Here is a 16,769-nt window from a genome sequence, read left to right on the forward strand (position 1 = left end):
AGAGAGAGAGAGCGCCTCTGGTCCGCCCCCTCTGCTCAGCCTGCATTTAGCCCCAGCCTCCCTGGCTGCCTTCAGCCTGGTCCCTTGCGATGTCTCCCCACCGGAGGAAACACCAGAACTGAGGGGCCAGGGGGAGCGGTGAGGAATAAATCTAAAACTTGAAAGGCGGTGTTTCCTCAGAAGGGGAGGAGCCAAGGTCTATGGCGCTGTCCTGAAAGACAGAAATGGGAAAATACCCTCAAGCTTCACTAACATTTAGAGAGAAGAGGGCTAGAGAGAGACCCCACAGTAAAGCTGAGCAGAAACAGTCTGCTCCTTTACTGGGCCTTGCTGGTGCCTGTTCCACTAGCTGCGGTTCCTGAATCCATGCTGAGGCAGCAGCGTGATGCTTTTGGCGAAAACGCCGGTTCCGGACTCCAATAGCACCTGGGCGCCGGACCGGAACTAAATAGGCACCAGACCTATGCCTCCCTCCTTCCCCTGCGCTTCCGGCAGAAATGACGCCTGGCGCCTGCTCCTCGGATGCCACCCCACTTCCAGATACCTCACATCCGGCGGATGCAGTCTTCTGACTGCCCTTCCCAAGATGGCGGTGGCATCAGGAAAAAAAACATGGGCTGGCCAAAAAGCAAGTGCCTGTCATGCCTGACGCCCCGCCCCGGGAGCAGCGATACCTGGAGCAGTCCTGGCTCTCCCCGAGCACTGACGAGGGAGAAGGAGCCCATCCACCCGGCACCGGTAAGCCTGTGGAAAATGGGAGGAACTGGCTCTCCTGAGGCAAGGAAAAAATAGTGGAGTAGGAAGGCGTTCTCTCAGGACAGAACCTTGAGAGCTCCAAATTCCCACATGTGTTCCAGCCGGAGGAAAAACAAACTGATAAGTGGGAAGGAGCCTCCTTTTAAAGTTTGGTGGAGGTGTGTTTCCTGTCAAGTGGGTGGAGCCACGCTCTCAAGGTGCTGTCCTGAAAGACGTTAAGGGAAAATTTGTTTCGGTACAATGTTGCATGACCACGCAATTGTCATTCAAAATGTGACAGTGCTAAAAGCTGAAAATTGGACTGGGCAGGAAGGGGGAAGTGCCCAGTATTGAAGTGGTTCTAAACATTTACCTCAATACACCCCCTGCATGTACTAAATGTCCCAGGAGTTCTCTCCCCCATATATACTTATCCAAGACCTCTTAATCCAGTGACGTGCTCATCAGCAGCTGCACTGGTCTGTGTTCCTCTCCTTACAGGACCAGAGGTAGCAGGGGCTGTTGTCACCTGCTACGGTCAATCAAATCCTCTAAAGGTGGGGGCAGGGCTAAGATAAACTGTGTGGATCTATGGACACACAGGCCAACTCGGGAGAGTGTCTGCATGTGTGCCCCATAGCAAGTGGCTTCCTATGGTAGATGGGGGAGGTTCGGGGTGCAATACCATTGCACAGAGCGAGTATACTATATTTTAGGAGGAAGAAAAAAAAAAATTAAGCTTTTACAACTGCTTTAACCACTTCCCTACAGGGCACTTTTACCCCCTTCCTGCTCAGGCCAATTTTCAGCTTATTAAAGCGCGGTCAAACTTTGAATGACAAATGGCACAGTCATGCAACACTAACCAAACAAAATTTCTTTTAGTGGTATGTAATCACCACTGTGTTTTACATTTTTTGCTAGACTAAAAATATTAATCAAAAAAAATTGTTTGTTATAAAATTTTGCAAACAGGTAATTTTTCTCCCTCACTGATGTGCGCTGATGAGGCTGCAATGATGGGCACCTGTTACTGCACTGACTAATCGGGACAGTGATAAGTGTAGATGTCCCTTAAAGAGAAGCCGGTACCGACTCCTCATGCTGTCAGCATTAGGAAAGAACTGCCTATAACCGGCTCCTGTTGACATCCGTGATCAGCTGTGATTGGAGCCACCGATTGCTGTTCACATATTGGAGGTACAGAGCCAATGTCCTCCTCCAGACACTGCAATCACAGAGCCCACAGCAGGCACCATCACGGCACGCCGTCATATGACAACGTCCAAGAACTAGCCGGCCGTGCCGTAGCCATTATTCGGTCGGCAAGTGGTTAAAGAGGAACTTCGCTACCCCCTTACCTTTTCAATTGGGTAGCCAGGGAGCAGTAGAAAAACCTGACAACCTAAACAAGGACACGCTGCCACAGCAAAAACAGAACTGTCGCATTCAGCAGCTGACTACCTTATTCAAGTTAATGGGGCTGCAGCACAACATCACGGTGGTTCAGCTTTGAGAGTTATAACAGTGAGAAAGCAACATAGTGCCTCCCTCTGAAAAGCAATGAACTGCAGATAACTTTTCGAAGGATCAGCAAGGGCTGCTGCACATTTGAACCAGCCCTAAGAAAACACCGAGGTTGTATTATATCCACATGTCAAACCACGGTTTGCCAACTAATCTCAAATGAAAGCTACAGTTAAGCCCAACTACCAGTTTATTTGAAGTTAATCTGAAGTCAAACCTGCCTTTTTAAAATTTAGATTGTGGGAAAGTTCTATTTTTGCCAACCATGTCACTCACATTTGAGAAATTTGAATCAGGTCATGCCTCTTCACTACCGGTTTTATCCGTGTAGAGCACGCACTGGATGGCCCCTATCAACTTGAACAGGACGCATTCAACAGCGGTACTGCCAGATAATGGCAGCCTACAGCCTTCCGCATAGAGATCTGCTTTTATGGTTCAACAACTCTTCCCCAGTACATTGACAGCAGAATATTTAACAGTATAAGCTAGTTTACTTGAAAATTCCAGCAATGTCAATTGAAAGGGAAAGGAGAACAGCCTTCAAAAGAGACCATCAGTTTCGCTTACAAGGGAAGGAAAAAAAAAAAAACCAAATGGGGTTGGTTTAATTTCTACACTTCTTACAAATTAGTCTCCAGGAGCAGTCATGTACAAAACTGGTATGAGATAGTCACCCAACACAGCAGAGGGGAAAAAAAAGCCATTTTGAGATACTATCCCACACCTATGAGTAGCTCTACTGCAGTCCAATTATGGCCAATGTCATACCTGTCCAATTAAAAGTATTTGTGGGGGGGAAAAAAAAAAATCTTCAGTTTTTTTTCTCATATTAGGGAGTAAGCTTCTATAGTGTTGCCATACTAGATTTGAGCAATGATAAAAAAACAAAAAACAAAAAAAAAAAACCCAACAACACTTACCTACATTATTTTTTTTGCACACATCACATACAATGCAAGGTAGTCAGTTACCATGCATTGCAGGGCACTAAAAGCATTGTGGAGGTGCCATTAAAAATATGAATGGAGCCACAATGCATGGGTGTGAAGCCAGCCTAAGAGCCCAAGGTTTACTTCAACACTTCTGCTTTACAGTGCCAATATGATCTGGTTTGCAAAAAAACGATAGAAAAGCCTCATTTCTCAAGATATAAAATTGCCAGGGACACCATGTACTTGTCAAGGTGTTGAACTGGCTCCAATCCACTCTAAAAATAGAATGGTAAGCGCAATGACAAGCTGCTACATGTGCTAAACTTCAGCTTTCAGTAATTTAGAGAAGTAGAGATCTGATTAGCCAACACAAATTAAATCTCAAACAGCTCAGAGGAGCAGCCCTTACTTGACTTTACTGACAGTCAAGAGCCTCTAAAGATTTTTGCAATGTGCCAGCACAAGTACAAGTCCAGTTAATAGCAATAAAATACACACAAGCAGTGGCTTGAGAAAAGGATGTTTTAATAGCAGTACTTTATGCCATGAACTCATATGGAATTGGCTCAAGGAGCTCAGGTTCCTTTCCAAATGTTCGGACAAAGTGAGCTTCACTTGGTTGGGCTGGCTGCAAAAGAAAAACAGAAGCCATTACTATTTTGCATTAGAACACAGATATTAAGAAATGACTGTACAAGTGCTCTCAGAACCGGTGAAATGACACTCACATTTACTGTAACAGTAAATAGTTTGGAGAAAGGTCATCACTGAGCATTCTACACAGCAAAGTACAAAATGGACAGTGTCCTTACCTGACGTTTTAGCTCCACCCAGGTGCCGTTCTCTTTTGCTTCTTTTTTCTTCCTCTCGTTTTCCTTCACACGTTGCAGGAAACTGTCTCTGCTCTTTGAGTGGCGGATGTGCTCTACGCGGACATTGATTCTCTTTGCAAGAATCTTGCCTCTGAACAAAGAAAGGTAGTTATGTAACAGTTAGTGGGTTTACTGCAACTACTTGCCCAAAAATTAGCCATCAGGACACCCACAAAAGGTACATTTCTCACAATCTCAAAATTGATCAGATTCAGACTGATGACAATCTTAACCACTGCCTAAGCACGAGACAAACACCAGGTCTAATCATCCCGGATCAAATGATCAGAAACTGGTATATGGTATGCCTTTAAGCCCCTGTTCACATTTAACAATTTGGGATCGTAGGTGGAATTGCTGCGATTCTGCAAAGCTGACAAAACTGCAGCACACCCGTTTGTGTGCCATTAATCTTTAATGGCACCAGAACATGGTGCGGTTTTGCTGTGATTGTTGTGCGATTTATCATGTGGCAATTGCTGCAATTCACACTGCGCGAAGCTGATCACCCAAAAAAGAGCAGGAGCTTTTGGGTGACAAGCTTAGTGTGAATGTAGCTTATGTGCTGTGTGGCTACATTCACACTAGCGATTAGGGCAGGTGCAAATTGTAGCGGCAGTCCCTCCTGCGGCTCTCAGCAGGTTGATGCGGCCGGCCCTATCCACTATGACAGCTCATTGGCAGTGCATTTATTCCCGGCTCTCAAACACAGCCAGAAATTACCTGTGATCACTGCTAAATGCTCTTTGTCTGCCTCCAGCAGTGATCACTGCAGGTTATTGCTGGCTGTGTAGAGAGCCACAAATAGGTGCAGCCACCTGCAACCCCTGCGGCCGCACCTACTCGCTGAGAGCCGCAGGAGGAACTGCTGCTACAATTCGCACCGGTCCTAATGGCTGGTGTGAATATAGCCACACAGCACATAAGCTGCATTCACATGAAGCTTTTGCTCCTTTTTTGGGTGACAATGCGGTTTGCAGCGATGGCAGTGCAATAAATCGCACGACAATCACCGCACAACTATCCTTATTGTCACTGTAAACAATTCCTTTTCTTCCAATGTGGCCCAGGAAGGTCAAAAGGCTGGATACCTCGGCTTTAGAAGAACTTCATCAACACTTTATACCTACATATTCTCTGTAAAAAGCTGCAGAATTTTTATTTTAAAAATCATTAAGCTTTAATCTGCTGCCATTCTAAACGCAACTGCTGTCTCCTCTGACAGGACACAAGCCAAACATATTAAGAACTGACTTGGGTTTTAAGAGGAGGTTTCATTTAGCCCTCTTGAATAACCAAAATAGACATACAGATCTAAATGGCAAAGTGAAGGGGCTCTGCATTAACAAGGTTACAAAAGGTTACCTACTTGACTTGTTTGTTCACAATTATTCCAACAGCATGCTGTGTGACATTGTAGATCCGACCAGTCTTGCCATGGTAGCACTTGTGTGGCATACCTTTCTGGATTGTGCCTGTACCCTGAAAGTAATGAAACTGGGTTAGCCAACTGCAATGCAATGACAATTTAAAGAAACAGTATGAAGTCAGCATTGCCTGTTGCAGCAAGATTCCAGCTGTTCTAGTTTTATTTTTAAAGATATGTGCTTCCCTAGTTTAAACAGGCAACTCAACTTTCCAGCTTATAAGAACCAGGGATTTGCATGACAAAATAAGCCTCCAAAACAGCTCAGCTGAATGTTCAGAATTTACTCTAACGTTCTGAACAGCCAGCCATACAAAGACTCAAAAGGAGAATTTTTTTTTTTTTTTTAATTATAAATATAAAATGATTGCTCTCAGAACCGGTGAAATGTTGAACTCACATTTACCAAGAAAGTAAATAGTTTGGAGAAGGATCATCACAGAGCAATTTAAAACTTGCTGCCTTTCAAAATGGCAATGCATACAATTAACAGATTTTATAGTGCCCAAACCCACCAAGACAATATTATCCAGAAACGATATTGACCTTCTGCTGCTTTTTCTACTATACAAACAGGCCTAAGCCCAAATGCCACTTGTCTATAGAATTAAGCTTAAAGGGGTATTCGACCCAAAACCAAAAATGTAATATTGCAGTTTACCAATCATTAGCTGTGGTGGCTGCATTAGTTTCTCTTTACCTTTTTTTCACCTAGTGATCTGAAAAGTAACACCTGTATTAGTGCCTCTACTCTTCGATTAAGGAGTAACAGACATCTTTGGATAGCAGAAAGGTTAGTCTGGGGGAGGGTAGATTTTAGACAGATTTAACACACTACTTGGAGCCAAACTCCAGTTAACACTTTTTACGCAGTGACAGCAGTTTTTTCCTCTTTGGATAAAGGTTTTACCCGAAAACCAATCACTGTAAGCACCATTGCCAGTGTAAATGGTTTGCCTCAAACCTCTGCAGGTCAGCTTGTTCTGTTGAAAAAGACTTAAAACTGTAGTAAACATCACTTGATGACTTGTACCTACAGGTAAGCTTGCCTGTAGGTACAAGAATATTTCCTAAACGCGCATAGTTTAGGGGATATTCACTATTCCTGCAGCCAGTGACATCATTGGTGCATGTGCATTGTTCTGAAGAAACGGCATAGTGAGTATGCAATCCCTTTAGAGTGCTGTGGTGTGATCGTGGCTCAGCCAAACAGCTAGAGCCCACAAACCCAGAAGCAAGACCAGGTGAAGATGGAAGCCCAGTCAGCTGTGACCGCCGTCGCTGGGGGGCCTCGTTTTAAGGCAAGTCTCTCATAATGGGATGGCATGCGATGCGCACTTTGACATTAAACTTCCTGGCAAACAGAAAACGAATGCAGCAATCACATCTAGGAACTGGTAAGCTGCAATATATTAAAATGTTTTGGGATCAATACTGCTTTAGAAAGCAATTGAACACATGTGGGAAGTAAAGCCTGTCTAAGCATATTTACTATATCGAACATAAAAAAAGAATTTATTGCAATATATTTGAGTTTATCTACATATATTTAAGTGGTTATTTGGTCTGGCAGACATTGTATGTACAGTAATGTTAATGATTTAAATGTATTCAAGCGGCTGTATGCCCTGACCAATACAAAAAAAAAAAAAAAAAAAAAAAAACAAAACCTTTGATTATAGGCTTACCTGTAGGTAAAAATGTTCAAGAGAAAACACACGCTTTAAATGCAAATAAATTTTATTGGAGTAGAATAAGTAGCCGTCGGGCACTTTAAAGTTTAGAGATTTTAGAAAGTGTGAAACACATTAGCGATGGACGGCTGCCTAAAGCGGGAGTCCGGCAACTTTTTTTTTTTTGTCATTGAGACACTTTGCTAACCCCAAAATAATACAATTTGGGTGTAATATTTCTGCCTCTGTCTGTTTTCGGACTGAAGAATAACTTCAAAAAATGTGATGCTGGCTGTTTCCATCTTGCTTGTGGGCATGTGAAGCCCACAAGCATTGATTTCCTGGATGCGGTGAATGCTGTTCATTCACAGCTTTTTCACACGCATGATCATTGTTTCCGCACTGAATCTTGGGAAGCCTGACACTAAGCTCCCAGGAGACAGTACGGCGGGGAAAGGCAATAAACATGCCTACTCCCATGGGAGGAGAGACAGGAAGTGCCACAATAAAGTACAATATAAAAAAAAAAAAAAAATTGGAGCGGCATTTGAACATCTATGCAATTAACTGAAGGGGGTAAGATTAAGTTAAAAATTTGAGTGGAACCCCGCTTTAAAAGAATTAGGAAGGGGATTAAGCAGTGCAATAGATTTATCCATATTTATATTATGTTGTCGCATACAAATCTCCTAATTTGGACTAAACGCATCCTACCCTCTTCATCACGAGAGAAGAGCAGAAGTTTACAAAATAGCTTATATTGGAGGAGAATTTATGATATATCAGGCCAGTGAACAGGAATAACAAGAGTATTTCTGGCAAAAACAGGTATTTTTTTCTGCACTAGCAAGAAGAGAAAAACGAATGCAGCCACCACACCTAACAGCTGATAAGATGCAATATATTACATGTTTGTTCTTGGGTATGTATATACTTTAATTAGCCAGGCGTGCAAGGTTTTCTGTTAACTATCCACTGTCAGCTTGATGAATTTCATGACACTGGTCTTTGCCTTTTCTTCCACTGTAAGTCCCAACAGCAATCAGTGGTGCAATGTGTCAGATAGAAGGCTGCACAATCATTCAGTGCTGAAGTTTCTCAAGGACTTTTAAGATGTTGATCATCCTAAATTAGAACATTCACTTAACCTGCTTTCCCAAAAAAAACTGCTTCATTTTTAAGACCAGCTATGCAGTGAGCAGAATGAAAAAAAAGGTTTTGCTCTACTTTTACACCAGTTTATACAAGACTGGACAAGTTCAGGGATGCCATCAAAAATGTGGTGTAAAATAGTGAAAGCAAATGTTGACTAAAGGAGGAAAGTTTCCTCCTTTTATCCACTGGATTAAAAGCCCCCCAATTTAAGGGTGTCAGAAACGATCGCAAAAAGTACAAATTGGCACATAAAACATAACAGGTAACTATACTAAAAATGAGCAGCATTTTATAGTGCTTTATCTTTAGCAATTCAGACTCAGCAGGGTAAAACTATTCCATGGCATATAAAAATACATTCATTGCCTGCTTTACTTGAATATCGTTCCATATTTAAGATGAATTTCAGAATCTTTGTATTTGGCTAGGTGAGCTTACGCAATCAAAAAGGAGTAGGCCTTTCCCAAAATGCTTACCATTACTAGTCTTGGTTCCTGTCAGTAGGTTTCCAAATATTTTAATACTAAAATTTAAAAACATAAATCATACCTTGATGTCCACAATATCACCCTTCTTGTAGATGCGCATATAGGTTGACAGTGGCACCGGACCTGGAAGAGAAATGATGCCATTAACACCAGAGAAATCCCTCACTTTATACAAGCCTTCTTCCAGCTTAAAGCAGAGTTCCACCCAAAAGTGGAACTTCTGCTTTAAGCACTCCTCGCCCACTTACATGCCACATTTGGCATATAAGAACCAGGGATTTGCATGACAAAATAAGCCTCCAAAACAGCTCAGCCGAATGTTCAGATTTTACTCTAAAGTTCTGAACAGCCAGCCATACACAGACTCAAAAAGGAGAGTTTGTTTTTTAAGTACAAAATGATTGCTCTCAGAACCGGTGAAATGTTGAACTCACATTTACCATGAAAGTAAATAGTTTGGAGAAGGATCATCACAGAGCAATTTAAAACTTGCTGCCTTTCAAAAATGACAATGCATACAATTAAACAGATTTTATAGTGCCCAAACCCACCAAGACATTATCCAGAAACTATATTGGCCTTCTGCTGCTTGTTCTACTATGCAAACAGGCCTAAGCCCAAATGCCACTTGCAGCTTAAAGGGGTATTTGACCCAAAAGCAAAAATGTAATATTGCAGTTTACCAATCATTAGCTGTGGTGGCTGCATTAGGTTTTCTTTACCTTTTTTCCTGTTTTCACCTGGTGATCTGAAAAGTAATCAGTCACAAGTAATCACTTCCACCTATGGGCCGCCTAGGCGGCCCCATCAATTTTTCCTGGGACATGTGACAGATCCACAGGGACAGACTGCCTGTCCACAGGGAGAGCATCTGGCCATGAAGCGGCAAGCTGTCACGGCCGGGTGCCCCGTTTCAATGGAGGCACTGAGGAGAGGAGCGGGGCTCCGTGTGGCCCCATCGCTGGACCATGGAACAGGTAAGTGTGTTTATTAAAAGTCTGCAGCTAAACTTTTTGTAGCTGCTGACTTAACAAAAAAGCCTGTAACTTCGCTTTAACACCAATTAAACAATCTTTGACATGTCAATTGCTTTTGGCATACATTTTGGGAGTTAAAATACAGACTGTATCTTTTCACACAAACAGCAAAAGGAAAATAAATTTAACATATTGACCCGTCATTCCTCTTCCTGAAGCTGTCTGCAATATTTGATAAAATGAAAACACAGCCTAGGTTTAATAAATCAAACTTTATTTTACACTTGGGCATATTTGTTCCAGGCAGCTCTTGGGAAGTGATTGTTTTACAAACCATGGTAGCATGACAGGAGTTCAGCTATTTGAAATGGCAGGCCGCTCATTACCCACAGCAATAAGATTTCACTTTTCTTCGTGCTGAAAACTGATCAGGCCCTTTACACATGTCCACTTTCCTGCTGTAAAATTTTAGCTAGAAATCCAACTTAAAGTGGTTGTTAACCCACTTTCAGTAATATACACTATCCATTCTGTATCCTAATAGAGTGCCCCCCTGTCCATTTCATAAAAAAAAAAAAAAAAAAAAAAAAAAACCTCCCTCACCGTATCGCACGGTGGCTCCCGGCGCTCATGTAACTGGCTGTCTCCTCTCTGCCCATCTTGCAGAAGCAGTGGGCAGGGCCAAGGTTTCCCCGCTGACGTCAGCGGGACGCGAGGAAGGAGAAGAGAGGAGACACTGCCCGTCACGTGATCACCAGGAGCCACCGTGAGATACAGTGAAGGAGGCATTTTTTAAATGAAACAGACAGCGGGCACTCTATTAGCATACAAAACGGATAGTATATAGATATATTTTTTATTCCTGCAGCAAGAGAATGGGGCGGCACTGTCACTAGGCGAAATGCAAAGGGGGGTGGCACTGACAAGAGAGCAGGTTGCGGATGACGGAGGCACACAAACAGACCACAATGTCAGGGCTCAGCAGCCATTATTATCGTGGTCTGTTTGCAAAGGGGAGGGTATAGCCAGGTAGGATCAGCCAGGTACCCCAGGTGTTACAGGGGGCCACATTACACAGCACAAGCACTGTGCGGTGTAACATGTTTTAAGGGAACAGAATCAGTTTTTGGGTTAACAAATGCTTTAACTATGTAGCCAGTTCGCTTCTATTTGCTACAGCATAGCATGTCAAATTATTTAAGCTGGAGAAAAAAAATAAAAAAAAAATAAAAATCGCACATTTAAAATGCTCCAAAGCATGTGCAGTAATGCAAATACATGCACGGGTATAAAAAGGGCCCAAAAAAGGAAAATATGCCATTTAGAGAAACTCATTACCTTTGGGTACTAAGGTACCCATAAAAACCAAACATGAATAGTATTTACCAAAAAACATCCATTTTAGAAAACCACAGAATTCCAGTTCTACAAGCAAGCCAACAATCTAAATTTTACAATGAAAAAAAGAAAAATTGTGCCTGTTGAACACACGCAGTTTTTGGCACCTCAATGTACACCATGTTCATGGGTGAAGAACTGCATGCCCCCTGTTTTCAGAGCACCCCAATGCAACACATGTAATCTTTAGGAAATGCACAGCAGTCTGCTGAGGTGCATGTTTACTCTGAATACATGTTGGGGTGCCACTGAAAATGAATGGCAATTTGAAAACACTCCACACAGATGTGACTGGACCCCTAAAACATTTCAAAGCTCTGTAGCTGCATTACATACCATGCTTGCGGAAGGGTCTAGAGAACATATAACGGGTTCCTCGTCTTTTGCCTCTTGTGTTCGTCATTTTTCACTAACAATTGCCCCCTACTGTGGGAAAAAAAAAAAAACAAAAAAAAACTGTTAAGCTTTAAAAAAAAAAAAAAAAACAGTAAAGGAAAAGTGAACTCAAGGAGCAGCATGCACTGAAAACAGAATGAATCTCAAAGGAAAACCTGCACTAGTATCAGCAGCAACCACAAGATGTTTATACTCACTTCATCGTCAGAGTCTCAAAAATCCAGTATGCGGCCTATTTGGAGGGGGGTGTTATGACACTTTCCTGCTTCCTACAGTATCTGGCCTTTTACCAGAACCAAAAACTGTCAAGTGGAGATGAGTGTATCCATGGCCTGAAGGGAAATTGTCCTCCGACAGCGTTTGCAGTGTATTCTGACAATGGCTGGTACTGGGGGGGGGGGGGGTGGTTATCCCTGAACCTCATTTGTGTGGGTGGAGAAATAAGGGGTGCAGCTGTAACTAGGACAGCAATTAAAACATCAAAAGTTCCAATACTTCCTCTAGTAAAATGGATTTTTTTTTGGAACACTGGAAAATAAAATCTCCCATCACTTCTGGTTCTGACAGGAAATGGTAATCCATCCAATAGGGACACCGGACAAGGATAAAAACTAGACAAAGTTCCTAGCAATGTCATAGAAGACGTGTTTACTGGATATGAGATTGAGGGAAGACTGAGAAAATGGGATACTGCAATTAACAAACGTGTATAGATCTAGGTTTGCCTCAAGCATGTTTAAATTTACTTAATGCTGGCTGACCGAAGTACCTCTGGTTAATGCTTGAAACAGATTTTCAACAATCTCAGTAAATACATTTTGAACTTTCCTCCTGATAGTTTAGGATCATGTCAAGTTCTTGATTTTGGTTTATAGAAAATATTGCCGCCCTGAACCTTATTCACCTCCTTTATAATCAATAATCTTGTCCCACCACTTACTTAAGACTGTACATCTTTCCTGCAGTCTCTCCTGACATGTTTAACCCTCAAATCTATCATTTTGCTGCCCGTTTTTGGACACAATATAAAGAATATCCTTCCATGAGGAATTCAGAACTAAAGCTCTATAGACTGGAATCAGGATCCCCTTCTATCAACCCCTTTAGTGGTAACTAAAGCTCTATATAAAGGATCAGGACATCCTTCCCAATTCCCCTATATAGAGCTGTGGAATAGCCTGGCCTGCAGCTCAAGGAGTTGAAAAAAAAGAGTTAAGGACATCTGAGCACATCTCTACTGTCACCATGTTACAAGTATTCCAGGTGGAGACAACATGCAGCCAACAGATTTTTATAGACAGTCCACAGTTGTCACCATCAGGAAGTCTTGAGCAATGCTGTGCAGCTGACAATGAAACAACTGCATGTGCACAGGAAGTAGCTGAAGGAGGCTGGAGGAGATTAGCAGCACTGAATGTGCAAAAAAAAAAAATTCAAAAAATGATATAGAATATATATAATAGAAAATATATATATATATATATATATATATATATATATATATATATATATATATATACACACACACATACATACACATATACATACATATATATATACACACACTCTACATATATGTCCTCTAGTTAGGGTTTAGATCTTGTTGCACATGAGTTAAAGTTACCACATTGCCCTAGTACAGGGAAACTTCAGTCCTGCAGCTATTGCAAAACGGCTATTGGCATGACTGGGACTTGTAGTACCAAAACAGCTTTAAGGCCACATTTGCACACCCCTGCACTAGTGCATTGGACATCCCCAACAATCTGTAAAGCCTAGTACACATTAGAAAATAAGACAATCTGATATCCCTGGAAAAGTTCGCACTACACGGAAAACTAGGCGGCCATTAAATGGTACGAAAATTCCTGAACACCACAGGAAAAATTCTCACTTTCCATAGTTATGTTCCAGAGTAGATCACTGCTCCAAATCGTGTGCACTCTTCCATGGCAGCACTAGGGTTGTCTGTTTGAACTCGAACCACAGAACTACCTGCTAGGAGTTTGCATGTTCTCCCTGTGCCTACATGATTTTCTTTCCACATTCCAAAAACATGCTGGTAGGTTCATTGTCTCCCATCTAAATTGGCTCTAGTATATTTTTTATTCCAGGTACTTATATAGCACTGTCAATTTATGCAGCGATTTGCATGTACGTTCACATCAGTTCCTGTCCCCAAGGAGCTTGCAATCAGAGGCCCCTACCATATGTATGAATGTGAGTTAGGAAGGCCATACATTAACCAATTTTCTTTCCTAAAACCACAAAAATTGCTCAACTGATGGGCAACCTCCCCCCTTCCCTCACGGAGCTATTATATTCTGACCACTGGAGGTTTTCCAGCTGTAAGAAAAATGATTGCTGCTAGCAGTGAACGCATATTAAAAAAAAAAAAAAAAATCTGACAGGCTGGTTGCACTAAAGTCAATTAGTCTTACTCTGGTACAACCAGCCTGCCTATACATAGATCAAAATCCAGTGTGTTCCTGGTAAAGCGGCCACACAATTCAATCTGTCTACAGCCAGCCTTAGTGTCGGTTCACACTGAGGCAGCACGACTGCCTCAGGCGACCTGGACACAACAGGAGCAGCAACTTGCAAAACGACTTCTGTATAGAAGTCACTGCAAGTCACCCCCAAAGTCGTACAGGAACCTTTTTCTAAGTCGGAGCGACTTGCGTCGCTCCGATTAGAACGGTTCCATTGTACAGTAAGGGACGCGACTTGTCAGGCGGCTAACAAGTCGTCACAGTGTGAACCGGTGTTCTGCCGAGAAAGTTCCACTCGGCAGATAAGGCCCCCCCCCCCCCCTTCTACTGCGCAGGCACTGCGCCTGCGCAGTAGGATCCGGCGGAAATAGCCGAAGATGAATAGGGGAAAATCAGCTGTACATGGCGCCTGTAAGAGGGCCCCCCGCGGGCTCGCTTCGCTCGGCTCTTTTTGATTCCACCCTCTAGGTCCACTTGGATGGTGGGGAAGGAACCTGGACCCAGGGCGCAGGCGCCGTGTACAGCTAATTGTAGATTTTGTGCTTCGGCTATCTCCGGCGGCTGATAGTAGTTTGTACTGCGCAGGCGCTGCGCCTGCGCAGTACAGGGGGGGGGAAACTTATCCACCGAGGGAACTTTCTCGGCAAGACACCGGCACTTAGGGAAGAGTAGATTGTACGCTCCTTACAATATATATGTAAAGTGCTGCGTAAATTATCAGCCCCATACAAATATATTTTCATCTGAACAGCTGAAATTGACTCTGGAAAGTGGTATATTAATGAACAGAAAATAGAACTGATCATTTAATATAAGGAGACTCTCATCCGATTCTCTAATGTGTAGCAGGCTTTAGGTCCCTTTCACACGGGTGCCTCCGGTTTGCGGGATCCACTTGCTCAGCAGGGGGACAGGGGTGGCATCAGGCAGATGCCAGGTCCGCTCACTGTGCAGAGCAGAGATGGGCCCAGTCTCCTTCTCTATGGGGAGATCAGGGGAAAAGAGACGCCTGTCCATTTTCATCTGATCCACCAGATGGAAGGAAAACAGACCATCCACCTGGATTTCATGGAGAGGATCTGATCACACAGCAGTGGGTGTGAGGCCCCCCCGCTCACATCTGCCGCTCCATAGGAATGAATGGAAGGTCCGATCAAATGCGCCTGAAAAACTGACATCCAGACCTGATTGGACAGCCCGTGTGAGAGGGGCCTTGGGGGGGGGGGGGGTGCAATGGGGACATGGCTCCCTGGGACCAGCAATGAATCGCTCCCTGAGATCTGAACAGTATGTCCTCCTCTGGATGAGAGGGAAGAGTGGGAATGTTGGTGGATGAGGTGGTGGGGGAGCAGAGTGTACACCATGCCGCCAGTCTTCTCCGGTCACCCGCCCTGGAAGCAGACGAGCTCCACCTCCCGGCAGGCAAGGGACGGAGGACTCATACACGGGGCCTTGTCTATGAAGGAGTCAGTACAGAGCTCCGCTGATATGAGGCCCGGCCTGTGTATGGACATTACATGTCACACGCTCCTCACACCCGGCCACACTATACAAAGCGGCCATACACGGCTCTCCGAACCCCCCACACCACTCACACCTCCACCTTCCCCTCCGCACTGCTCTCCCCCTCACACCTCGACCCTTCCCCCGGAGCTCCCCTCCACACAGCCAGCCCAATCCCCTCACACACCGGGAGCTCGAGCTCTCATGCGGCTACCTGCAAGATGGCGGGTCCGGTGGAAAGAGGGAGATCAGGCCCCGCCTCTCACACATGACCTCTCTGCGACTGCCCTCCCAACTGCCTGATCGGGTTCCTCAACACAGCCGATAATTATGGCAGCACAGAGCAGCTGTATTTACACCAACGTGTTAGTGAGTTGCTAGAAATAAAGGTTTCATCCAAATAGACAGCACTTTTTTTTTTTTAACAGGCATATATTAGGACAACTATTCAGAGTCTGAGGGCAGGTGTTCTATCAGAAAGCCGCTACCCATCAGAAAGTGCAACCGAAGTGACGTTGCGTTGCGGCCATTTTGCTACACCCGCACTCGTCCGCAGTAAGCCCACAGTCTGAAGTCGCCAAACGGACATCTTTTTACACCCACCGGAGTCTTGCATTTCACACTTCGTTTTACCAGTAAACTAGGCTTATTTAGTCAAATACAGAATTTGGAAGTCCGTGTTACTGTTTTGATGCTGAATTTTAAAAGCAGCGGTCTTCTGCCAGATTAGCAAACCTGTGAGATCAGCAGGCTTGCCGATGTTTTTAAAATTCATTTTCAAAACAGTCACACGGACTTCCAAATACTGTATTTGACTACAGGCATACCCCACTTTTAAGTACACAATGGGTATTTATTTACTAAAGCTGGAAAGTGCAAAATCAGGCTCACTTCTGCATAGAAACCAATGAGCTTCTAACCCCAGATTGTTCAATGAAGCTTTGGTAATAAAACCTGGAAACGCATTGGTTTCTATGCAGAAGTGAGACTGATTTTGCATTTTCCAGCTTTAGTAAATAAACCCCATTGTAACCCCATTGTGTACTTAAAAGTGGGGTATGCCTGTATATGGGCACCTTCACACTGAGGCGGTGGGGGCGTCGGCGGTAAAGTGGCACTATTTTTAGCATAGCTTCACCGCCGTTTTAGCGGCACTTTTTGACCGCTGGCGGGGTGCTTTTAACCCCCGCTA

General features: G+C 43.7%; 1 protein-coding gene and 1 non-coding gene across 6 annotated transcripts; both read right to left on the reverse strand.

Moving 5' to 3' along the window:
• Nucleotides 1-3,705: 3,705 nt before the first annotated feature.
• Nucleotides 3,706-15,869, reverse strand: RPL21 (ribosomal protein L21). Of its 5 annotated transcripts, none has more exons than XM_073613392.1 (6): nt 15,765-15,869; nt 11,523-11,612; nt 8,873-8,934; nt 5,439-5,551; nt 4,010-4,160; nt 3,706-3,825 (listed from the first exon to the last, which is right to left on the reverse strand). In XM_073613392.1, the coding sequence occupies exons 2-6, from the start codon at nt 11,587-11,589 to the stop codon at nt 3,736-3,738; spliced, it is 483 nt and encodes a 160-aa protein (XP_073469493.1). In that variant the 5' UTR covers nt 11,590-11,612; nt 15,765-15,869; the 3' UTR covers nt 3,706-3,735. The 5 variants fall into 5 exon arrangements, with proteins under 5 accessions (XP_073469493.1, XP_073469492.1, XP_073469494.1 ...); XM_073613391.1 differs by having other exon boundaries at nt 15,792-15,865; XM_073613393.1 differs by having other exon boundaries at nt 11,523-11,609; nt 15,792-15,839.
• Nucleotides 5,277-5,409, reverse strand: LOC141130748 (small nucleolar RNA SNORA27). Its single transcript, XR_012242510.1, has one exon. It is a non-coding gene; the product is annotated as a small nucleolar RNA SNORA27 (small nucleolar RNA).
• Nucleotides 15,870-16,769: the final 900 nt, after the last annotated feature.

This window comes from Aquarana catesbeiana, linkage group LG02 (genome assembly GCF_042186555.1).
Source record: "Aquarana catesbeiana isolate 2022-GZ linkage group LG02, ASM4218655v1, whole genome shotgun sequence".
NCBI lineage: Eukaryota > Metazoa > Chordata > Amphibia > Anura > Ranidae > Aquarana > Aquarana catesbeiana.

Coding starts and splice junctions, on each gene's coding strand:
- RPL21 (XM_073613392.1), bottom strand. CDS start 11,589: ATGACGAACACAAGAGGCAAAAGACGAGGAACCCGTTATATGTTCTCT. Junction 8,935..11,522: donor TAGACCCTTCCGCAAGCATG/GTATGTAATGCA, acceptor TTTCTCTTCCAG/GTCCGGTGCCACTGTCAACC. Junction 3,826..4,009: donor GGGTGGAGCTAAAACGTCAG/GTAAGGACACTG, acceptor TTTCTTTTGCAG/CCAGCCCAACCAAGTGAAGC.